The following is an 11,231-nucleotide window of genomic DNA, read 5'->3' as shown; positions in this document are numbered from 1 at the left end:
GGGCATAATACGGTAAATAAATACGAGCATGGGGATCCGCGTGTGAACGAAGCCCCACTCCCCCTCCCCTTTTGCTTTCGCTCCCGAGCCGGCGCTTTTTTTTTCTTGAAATTTCCCTCTTAAAATGAAGGTGCGTGTTATACGCCTGTGCGTGTTATACGCCGATAAATACGGTATATTAATAGAAGGTAGTTAAAATAGCAAGATGCAGTCCTAACACATTTTTGTGCATTTTGTTATTTAAAATTTTCAAATATGGAAGTACATGGGTTGCAAGTGGCCTTGTTAAACTTCATGTTTTTACTGTTAAATTGTGATAAGATTCAGAAAAAAGTCATGGAATATATAGCTACATGAAAGAGGGAAAGAACTTACTAATAGCAATAATTGGCAGGTTTCAGCCAATCACAAAACTCCAGTTTTATTTCTTGAATTTAATCCAAGATGCTCTCTTTTATCAATCTGGTAAGCTTATGAGAATTTAATAGAATGAAACCAAATTGGTTGGCAAAACTAAAAAACGTTTTGAGTTGGGAAAATGGCCTGGATCTAGGCAGGGGCTGCAGAGAAAAATATCCACTTGCTATGGAACAAACAGTCGGCAGTAGCTCAGATAGTTGCTGACTGTCCCATTATTAGCCACCTGCTTCCTTCCTGTTCATGTAACTCGCATCAGAACTATTTTTAAGGGATTGGAAAGAATTCCAAAAGCATTGTACTACATTCTTTATCTTGTTTCCTGGAAAATAGGATTTTCAGAATTCTAACTTGTATCTCATGAAATATGTAGATTCATATACAGGTAGGATGAATCTATTACTGCATAACTCTGGGTATGTTTACTCATCAGCTACACAAAATATACCCAGATTCTATAAATATATGAATATATGGGGGTTTTAAATAGTTTTTCTCCAAGAGGCTTTTCGTGGCATTAAGACAAATTTAGGGGATTAGAGGGTACATAGAATAGGGCAGTGGTGGCGAACCTATGGCACAGGTGCCAGAGGCGGCACTCAGAGTCCTCTCTGTGGGCACGTGTGCCGTTGCCCCAGTCCTAGGCCTTCAGCTGGGTTTTATAAAACCTTTTCGCTTTAGGCCTCCGCCGCCGTGTATCAAAAAAAAAAAAGGTTCAATCAATCAGTCAATTTCAACTTCTCATGGGGAAAAAAAAAGATCTTGCATAGTTGGAATTGATTGATTGAACTTTTTAGTGCCACCCAGTCTGGCATTACCACCGCAGCCACGCCCACCCAATGGGCCACACCCAGCCAATGGGCCACACCCACCCGGCACCCGACGATGCATAAGTGGGTTTTGGGTTGCAGTTTGGGCACTCGGTCTCTAAAAGGTTCCCCATCACTGGAATAAGGTAAACATAGTAAATGTTTTATTCTGAAGAAAATTTGACTCCCATTGTTAGGCAGTGGCATAAAAGACATATTCAGTGTTGTCCTATTGAAATCACTGAAGTATAATGTTTAACCTGAGCTGTTAAGGAGCTTTAAAAATGAATGTAGGTCTTTTTTTAATATTACTATAGTAAAAGTTTTACATCAAGATACCAAATCCATGTTTTTCATGATAGAACATAAAGAATTCTGAATATGTTATAACATTCTTTTCAAACTCTGCTTGCTTATCATGTACTAGATTACTATCTATGATAAGGTGAGATTTTAAACTTTATGTGATTTTTATTTTAGGTTGTCAACAATAGATGAATCTGGTTCAATTCTGTCCGACATCAGTTTTGACAAAACCGACGAATCATTGGTAATGTAATCGTTATCTGAATTCACAATTTTTTTTTTTAAATGACCCTTTGTAAGATGTCTCTTATTATGGGTGAATATTCAGAGTTAGGCATAAAGGAATGGGCCGAGTAAAAATGCATGTTTGCCATCTGTCTTATACTAAAGAGATTCTTTTTCTAATATCTAGGATTGGGATTCCACAATGGTAAAGACTGTTAGGTTGAAAAAAAGAGAGAAAAGGGTATGTATGTTTTTTTTAAAAAAAAAATTGTTTGTATTTGATGCAAAGAGCAGGTTTCATTTATTATATTTACATTAGTGATTGAGGGTATGCCTACAATGCAAAAGTTTTGAGCTTGGGTACATTTAAATCATATTTTAATGTACATAATTGTTATATTTTCATTAGATTTATATTTCTAAGTCTGAAACTTTTTTTATGCTCACAGACTACCCTAACAGCCAGGCTTTATGTAGAGAACCATTTAATTTCCATACTTATTGCTTATGCAATAAGTAGGACAATTCTGGCAAATATATTTAAGAAAGTGTGATGTAACAGAATAAAAGAGTTAGAAGGGACCTTGGAGGTTTACTCCAACCCCCAGCTCAAACAGGAAACCCTATACCATTTCAGACAAATGTTGTCCAATTTCTTCTTTAAAAACCTCCATGTTGGATGTTGATAATATGGAAATTGCCATCACAGTTTTGCTTTTGGTTAATATACAATTGAACTTTGGAATTATATTTAATATGCTCCTGAGATAATCTATCACTTTCCCATTTACTTATCTTTACTTTCATCTGTACTGGTTACTAAGTATTGTTTCTGCATGTTCCGAGTAGGAAATGATAATTTAGATATATTAATGACTTCATATTTTGCTTAGAATCTTTATAAATATAGAGTTTAATATTGCTCTAGAATTTTCACTTTACTCAAGTATGCTGTCACGCTTTCACTCAAAGAATTGCAAATGTTTCCTTGACAGCGCTCTTCTAGACAGTTTATTGAAGGCCCACCTGGTCCTTTAAAGAAAACTCGTTCCATTGGCTCTACAGTAGATCAGGTATGTGCTTTTATGAAGACTATTAGATTCCTTCCAGAATTAGGCTCTGATCTTTTAAATACACATATTGATGTATAGAGGGGGTGTTCATTAATATTCATTGCTTCATAGCTTTTTTACTCACTGCAGGCTCATCAAATCAACAAGCTCATGTTGTCAATACAGTAGAAGGACACTATTTGTGTCTGTGTGTGTGCTTTTGTTTTATTGTGCCCAATTCTTGGAGACAGCCTGGACAAGTCCCTGCAGTTTTCTTGGCAGGGTTTTTCACAATTGAGTTATACTTCCTTCCTTCCTAGGACTGTGAAAAAGTGACTGGCCAAAGGTCACCCATTAGGCTTTGTGCCTAAGGTGAAACTAGAACTCACAGTCTCCCAGATTCTAGCCTAACGCTTTAACCACTACACCAAACTGCTCTTTAGGCCAAAGTTATAGTGTTCTCTAAGGTACGCTTCCTGATGTGATGATAGCTATTCCTAGACGGGCTTTCAGGCTTTGATTATGATGACTGGGAATTTTGGGAGCTGTAGTCTCAGTGTATCTGGAGTATACAACTGTAGGGAATCTGTTGGAGAGTTTATTGGTATCATGTGGAACTTATTTTTCTCATTTGAAACCAGGATTTTAGGTTTTGCTGCTTAGAATGCTAAGTAGGTATCCAGGTTGCACTATTAAAACATACAGATCTTAAATATTCTGAAAGAGAGAGAGAGCTTCTTGCTTAAATTTCTTACATGCTTCTTGCAACTATTTTACTTCAGGGAAATGAATCAATAGTTGCAAAAACAACTCTCACAGTTCCTAATGATGGAGGCCCAATTGAAGCAGTTGCCACTATTGAGACTATACCTTATTATGTTGGAAACCACAGAAAGGCAGGTAAATATGTCTGTATGAAATTTAGACTATTGTGATTTCCTCTTTGTCACAGTTTTTCCTCTGTATTTGCCAGTAATAATACAGATGCTGGTAGAAATGAAAGTAAGGCGCTTCTGTCAGTGTCCGTTTGAATTACAGTTGAAATTTGTTATGAATCATGTAGGACCATATGTTCGCTCCACGTGTAACACTACATACTTTTAATTTTCAATCTTTTCCTTCATTGGATTTTATATAACAGGAAAAGAACAAACCTGCCGCTGAAAAATGTATTTATTCTGTTAAATAAATCCCACGCATCAGTTCTTTAAGAAGGTTTAAAATATCCTTCAAGCCTGAGCTCTTGTGCTGAGGAAAGGATCTAAAAGTAACCATTTGCTTTCTCCCCCCCCTCAAAAGTGAAGTATTACCTATTGTAGTAGAATTGAGAAAAGAGAGCAACAGCTTTATCAGCTTAACAACCCAGGTTAGAGTAGATGTATTAGTTAAAATTGGGAGTACCTGCTGTCAGTTTAATCCTGTATCAAAAACTGATTTTTTCAAACTGTCTCTTTTCCACCCAAGCTATTCTACAGCCTTGGAACAGTGACTCAAGCTTGGGAAGCAGGAACGTTGAAAAGAAATCTGAAACAGATGGATCTAGCACACCTGGAAGCATTGGGACGAGACTACACGAATTTGTATCAAAAATGGTGAGTGAAGAGGCCTGTCAGTTCTGGGCTCAATTCAAAGCTCAAATTATTTTGGGTCTAAGATCCTAGTCAGCTGACTTTTTGTAGTCAGTCATACTCATTCTCTGATTGTCAGCTGAGGTTATGTTCTAAATGTTCTGAAAAAAGAAAATGAAACATGACAGTTGCTGTAATAGATATTCTTCCTGACACAGCGCAAATTTGTTTAATGATTTCATAAGATATCCAATGTGATGTAAAACTTTATTTTTGTTTGTAAAGGCTTGTCCAGGAAGCTGTGTTAAGGGAGACATTTGTACATATATATATATATTTTGCAAGAAGTCAAACAAAGGTTGGAAGGAAACCACTTTGCAAACGTTTAACCGTGCAGCTGCAAATTCATGCTCCATTTTCATTTGAAGCCATTTGTTAATCAAGTTACATATAAAAATATAGTTAAGGAAAAACAATCAGTTTTAAATTTTGCATAGGATTTAAATAATGATCCTGTCATAGAGTGTACTATTCCTAGCTGCCAACTACCATAAATGCCTAGGTAATGTAATATAGCAATCTTGCTGAATAAGAAGCTGATTAAAAGAGTAGTACTGTGGTTGCTATAATTTGCTTTTGTTACTCATAGCTGGGATTTTAATAGTTCAAAATTAGTTATGATTAAATTTGTGTTTCAGAGGGTGGGTCAGGATGAACTCATATACACAAACACAAAAACACACACACACAGCCAGTAATTAAACAAATTAGGGATTATATTTTGGATACTATGATATCCACATTAAAGAAGCAGCATGATCTAATCATATACACAAGTAAAATTATTTACAAAACCAATATGTTTTGCTATGTATGTAAAGAATAGAACAAAAATTATAGGAAATCAAATCTTAACTTAATTTTTCTCACTCTTATGTTTCACTTACTTTCTGCTTGTGATTTATTATAAGTTCTTATATCAGTTACTGACATTGGAATATCTATCACTTTTCTCCTGGTTGCCTTTAACTCACAAATTTCTATATCCAGCATCTGAATCTCATTATACACAACATAGGCCACCTTCCTGGTCTTTCTACACTCTCACAAACTGCTACAGGCTTTTTCTTCTGGTTTTTCTCCCTGTCCTAGAATTGGCATCTGTAGACATGGCAGGCTAGATCATTCTTCTGCTCAGCTCTCCATCAACCAGTTGATGTGCTCTCCAGCAGTGGGTCTTGCAGCATTTGAAATGTAACCCCACCCCTTTCTCTCTTTAAAATGCTTTATATCTTAGGCATGTATGTTCCACTTTACAGGTGCATTCTTCATTTTCCTCTTTTTTGCCTACTTGTTCTTAGTCTCATGAGGGCATTTGTCTTTCCTAAAAAAGAAACATACATGACCTTTGTAGAGATCCAGATACCTTCCTCCCGCTGGGCAGTTCAACTGGTACAGATATATAAGTTAAATAAAATAAACATGTTTACATTAATGTCATCACATTAATATATCTTAGTGCAGCGTTCCCAACCTGTCTGGCTTGGTGGCCTGGCACAGGGGAGAGGGAAGCAGCGGGTGCTCGCAGCCCCACTTGCATGAGTGGCAGGTGCCCCAGTTGGGAAGAGGGGATGGTTTTGTGTAAGGGGTAGGTGCGCACATGCGCAGGCACCCAGCTTCATTTGTATGAGCGGCAGGCATGGGTGCCCACTGCTCATACAAGTGAGGCTGCGAGTGCCAGCACCTGACGCTCACACGAGTGGGGCTGCAAGCAAGCGCCTGCCCACCACTCACAATCTGGTTGCAAATAGGCCGTGGCCCAGTAGTGGGCTGCAGTCCACAGGTTGGGGACTCGTGTCTTAGTGGTTAGTTGTATGTACTTGTCTGTGCCTATTTATTGCTTATTCTAGATCAAGTTAGTTTATTCTCTCTCTAGGTTATTAAACCTGAGTCATGTGTTCCATGTGGGAAGCGGATAAAGTTTGGAAAAATGTCCCTGAAGTGCAGAGATTGTCGGATAGTTGCACATCCAGAATGTCGAGATCGCTGCCCCCTGCCCTGCACCCCTACCGTAGCAGGAACCCCTGTCAAAATTGGAGAGGTATGCTTCTAAATAAAATACCTTAGTGGCCAATGAATGTATATTGGACTTCAATATATATATATAATATTGAAGGTTTAAATAGGTGAAAGAGTGTTAGTTCTCTGTGAAAATGTTTTTGACATAAGCAGCAGCAACGTTTCAAGTTATTTTCTGGTAAATAAAGCTACTGTTGATACAGCCAGCAACTCTTGTTATACTCGAATGTAAAGAAGCTCTTTAGATTCTAGATGCTGATAGGAAGAAAAGTGTACACTAGAGAGTTAATATAAATGCAGTGCATATGTGTAAAGCTTTCTTGCTATCTGTTTTTAAATCACATTGTTATCTAGAAATACAAAATGAGAGGAGAATAGAAGAAGAAAAAACTGTCAGCGCCTGATATTTTGGAAAGGAACTGTTTACTTATATCTTAGTATTTATTGCTCATGTCTAAGATTTTTCACAAGCCTATTATGTTCCAATCATACAATCTAAGCAGGGAAGAAGTAGTACGTAACATATTATTGTTATTGTTATTGTTATTGTTGTGCTATTAATATATATACCCTTTTACAATGCTCAGAAATATGTTGAATTTTTAAGCATTCTTGTATCTCCTGTACTGAGTTACTGAACATTTCATGCCATGTTTTGTCTTTTCGTATTAGCGCTATGGTACATTAGTTTAGTTTATGGGTAGAATCTTAATGTCAAAGCTTTAGAATCTTGCACTTAGTCACACGAGTTCAAATGGGTTCTTTGTCTCTTGTTTTCTTGGTATGCACCTATATGATATATTTCTTAAGTGATTTTTACTAGTTTTACTGTCAAATTAGGTATTAAAAATTGTGCTTTTGTTTTCTCTTTAGTGAAAATAAAAATAACAAGAATAACTCTTGTTATTTCCCATTTCCCATATTTGTTCCTTTCTCTGTTTTTTTTTAGGGATTTCTGGGGGATTTTGTACCTCTGACGACTCCAATGATCCCCCCCATTTTAGTTCACTGTGTAAATGAGATTGAGAGACGAGGCTTGAATGAGGTAAACTTAAAAGGTGTAAATCTAATGGAATCTTTTGGAATGCAGAAAATGCATATGCTTTCTGCTAAGACCTTCTATATCAGACATGTCAAACTTGCGACGTCACGTGATGTCGCAAGACTTATCAGGACAGTTTTGCCATTGCCGGCAATGGGGTGGGTGTAGCTTCCGGATGATGCATCCGGCCCGTGGGCCGGCAGTTTGACACCCCTGTTCTACATTTAGGCAAGAAAAACCAAATGTACAGGTATAGTATAGGGGGTACCTTGCTCAATAGTAGTAACTGTGAGAGGGACCTCGGAGTCCTAGTGGACAATCACTTGGATATGAGCCAGCAGTGTGCTGCAGCTGCCAAAAAAGCCAACACAGTGTTGGGCTGCATTAACAGAGGGATAGAATCAAGATCACGTGAAGTGTTAATACCACTTTACAATGCCTTGGTAAGGCCACACTTGGAATACTGCATCCAGTTTTGGTCACCACGGTGTAAAAAAAGATGTTGAGACTCTAGAAAGAGTACAGAGAAGAGCAACAAAGATTAGGGGACTGGAGGCTAAAACATATAAGGAACGGCTGCTGGAATTGGGTATGTCTAGTTTAACGAAGAGAAGGACGAGGGGGGATATGATAGCGGTGTTCCAATATCTCAGGGGCTGCCACAAAGAAGAGGGAGTCAAGCTATTCTCCAAAGCGCCTGAAGGCAGGACAAGGAGCAACGGGTGAAAACTAACCAAGGAGAGAAGCAACCTAGAACAAACTTCCTGACAGTTAGAACAATGAACCAGTGGAACAACCTGCCTCCAGAAGCGGTGAATGTGCCAACACTGGAAGTTTTTAAGAAGAGACTGGACAGCCATTTGTCTGAAATGGTATAGGGTTTCCTGCCTGAGCAGGGAGTTGGGCTAGATGACCTCCAAGGTCCCTTCCAACTTTATTATCATCATCATCATCATCATCATCATCATCATCATCATCATCATCATCATCATCATTATTATTATTATTATTATTATTATTATTATTATTATTATTATTATTATTATTATTATTATATCCACCAAGATGTAGCTACTTTCAGAGTTGCTGGGATGGTGATTATGGAAGTCAAATGTTAGCACATATTACATTAAAGCCGGAGGGATTTCAGAGAAACAAGTTGGGGATCTTGCTTTTAAAATCATTGTTTCAACAGACAGGCCTCTACCGACTTTCTGGCTGGGACCGCAAAGTGAAAGATTTGAAGGAGAAATTCCTTAGAGGGAAAACAGTACCTTTACTTAGCGCAGTGGAAGATATCCATGCTATATGTGGACTTCTTAAAGATTTTCTCCGCAATCTCAAGGAGCCTCTTCTTACTTTCCGTCTCAATAAAGACTTTATGGAAGCAGCAGGTACGAGTAATGTAACATATTTGAGTATAAATGTTGAGTGCAAAACTTTTCTCCACTAGGCATGCTAAAATGCTGATTCTTATCCTTTTAATATATATTTGCCCATGATATTTAAAAATATGTATTTGTATCCTGCATTTATCTTTTTTACAAATAGCTCAAGGCAGGAAGCATATCCAACACCCCCTCTTTTCCCCACAACAACAACCCTATATGAGGTGGATTGGACTGACAAAGAGTGACTGGCTCAAAGTCACCCAGCTGACCTTTATGGCTAAGGCAGGATTTGAACTCATGGTCTACCGCTTTCTAATCTGATGCCTTAACTACTAGACCAAACTGACTCTCTTTTCAAAAATAATATTTTTTATTTAGAAAATAATAGACTCCACTTAATATTTAAAACTATGTAACACAACTCTTGGAATTAGCTAGAGGGTTAATAACAGAAATAGGTTGTCTACATGAAAAATGTTACAGTAGATTTATAATATAATATACCTATTATATAGATATATAATTTTCCCCCAAAAATGTTAGCTATTGTAATTTAGTCCTTACTGAACTGACATAAAATGGCCTGATACAACTTCCTTTAAATTAATATATATTGACTTCATTCTATTTTTTATTTTCCACGCTGTCTGCTTGAAGATCAGTTTTTGGTTTTTGTTAATGCAAGACAGCGCTTAAGACTAAAAGAATACAATTATGCATTAGAAGTCTTATTGATGGTTTTTTATTACTCACAATAATACTTATTTTTCAGTAGCTCAATTCTTTATTTCTGCACTGTTTCTTTTCATAGAGAGCGATAGAGGTTAATATGTTAATGAAAGATAAATATAAAAACTATTTGGCTCAGAGAACACCTTGGAGGTAAAATGCTGTGTAATCTTCCAAACTAATCCACAGACTGGTCTAGTCTTCATTAACTCCCTAAAACAGTTTGCAAACACAGATTAGAGAGGGACATTGTGTCTCCCATGAAGACTTTTTGATCAAGAACTTTTTTCTTGCCCCAGATTTGAAGAATTATATCATTCTTGTTTAACAGTTTCCTGTTTCTCTTTCTCCTCCCTCTCCTTTTAAATGTTTTACTAAGACTTGAGCTATGCATCACACATCACAGAGTGATTTCTTTGGGATTGATTTAATGTTTGTTTGAATCCAGCCGTTTGCAAGTTTAGTCAGTAAATAATAATTAAGCAAACAACTGGCTTAGTGTGATATATGAAATTACCTATATGTTGGGAAAGGCCTAATATGTTGCCATTTTAAATTAATTCCCTCTCCCTAAACGAGTCCAAAATCTTAAAAACCTAAGCCGTTATAATTAAGGTGCCCACAGAAAATTCATTATTTTCTCTATTGTAATAAGTTGGAAGAGGCCATAGAAATATCTTTTTTATGTTTCCACTTAAAGAAATTATAGATGAGGACAAGAGTGTAGCAGCCATGTATCAAACTGTTGGAGAGCTACCGCAGGCTAATAGGGAAACTCTGGCTTTCCTCATGATACACCTGCACAGGTAAGTTCAGTTGTGTTATGAAGAGGTGATAAAGATTCTTATACTATAATTCTGTCCATCTTGTGGGATTGGGGTGACAATGAAAGGAATAGTTCATAAGGCAAACATTTATTGCTCCTCTTTGCCCAAATGCTCCTAGATGTCTCTCTTTTCTCTAGAGTGGCTCAAAGTCCAGATACCAGAATGGGTATTTCCAACCTGGCTAAAGTGTTTGGACCTACAATTGTTGGCCATGCTGTATCAGATCCTGATCCCATGACACTACTCCAGGACACAAAAGGGCAACATAGGGTAGGTCGCAAGCGTGCACAACAGAATGGGAATATTCAGTATTTCAAATGACAGAGAATGTAGCCTATGTTTGTGTTTGTAAATGCTTCGCAGTGATTTGTGCCATCAAGAAAGAAAAAGATATTCTTTCTAATGTCAATGTGAATTTGTAGGTTGTGGAACGGTTGCTCACTTTGCCTGTGGGATACTGGAGCCAGCTTATCATGGTACAACAGGAAGATAGAGAGCCTGCTCACATCATTGAAAATGCCAATGCTTACTCCACACCTGATATTAAAGGTAATTATGCCTTAGAATTGTTAGATTTAGATTTATTAAAGATTTTATTAAATTTATACCCCGCCCTTCTCCCGGAGGACTCAGGGCGGCTTACAGCCAGTTTAAAACAGTGATACAATACAAAATTTAAAAAGATTAAAAATAACTATTTAAATTTGGCCGCTTCTACTAAAAATTTAATTTAAAACCCCTTTAAAATACCCCTAGGCCAGTCCTGCCTGCTGAAATAACCAGGTC

General features: G+C 37.3%; 1 protein-coding gene across 1 annotated transcript in view; it reads left to right on the top strand.

Annotated features, from left to right (window-relative positions):
* RACGAP1 (Rac GTPase activating protein 1) overlaps window positions 1-11,231 on the top strand; it is a 21,067-nt gene that overhangs the window by 6,076 nt on the left and 3,760 nt on the right. Inside the window, exons 4-14 of the mRNA XM_015818166.1 lie at window positions 1,707-1,776; window positions 1,945-1,998; window positions 2,753-2,830; window positions 3,592-3,709; window positions 4,274-4,401; window positions 6,314-6,478; window positions 7,406-7,501; window positions 8,694-8,892; window positions 10,319-10,424; window positions 10,583-10,715; window positions 10,868-10,994. Of these exons, the coding sequence (XP_015673652.1) occupies window positions 1,707-1,776; window positions 1,945-1,998; window positions 2,753-2,830; window positions 3,592-3,709; window positions 4,274-4,401; window positions 6,314-6,478; window positions 7,406-7,501; window positions 8,694-8,892; window positions 10,319-10,424; window positions 10,583-10,715; window positions 10,868-10,994 (1,274 nt within the window). The remainder of the gene's footprint in view (window positions 1-1,706; window positions 1,777-1,944; window positions 1,999-2,752; window positions 2,831-3,591; window positions 3,710-4,273; window positions 4,402-6,313; window positions 6,479-7,405; window positions 7,502-8,693; window positions 8,893-10,318; window positions 10,425-10,582; window positions 10,716-10,867; window positions 10,995-11,231) is intronic.

This window comes from Protobothrops mucrosquamatus, unplaced genomic scaffold, assembly GCF_001527695.2.
Source record: "Protobothrops mucrosquamatus isolate PMUCROS unplaced genomic scaffold, P.Mucros_1.0 scaffold691, whole genome shotgun sequence".
Lineage (NCBI taxonomy): Eukaryota > Metazoa > Chordata > Lepidosauria > Squamata > Viperidae > Protobothrops > Protobothrops mucrosquamatus.
The sequence above is the reverse complement of the archived record's forward strand: the minus strand, read 5'-3'. Positions and strand labels throughout refer to the sequence as shown.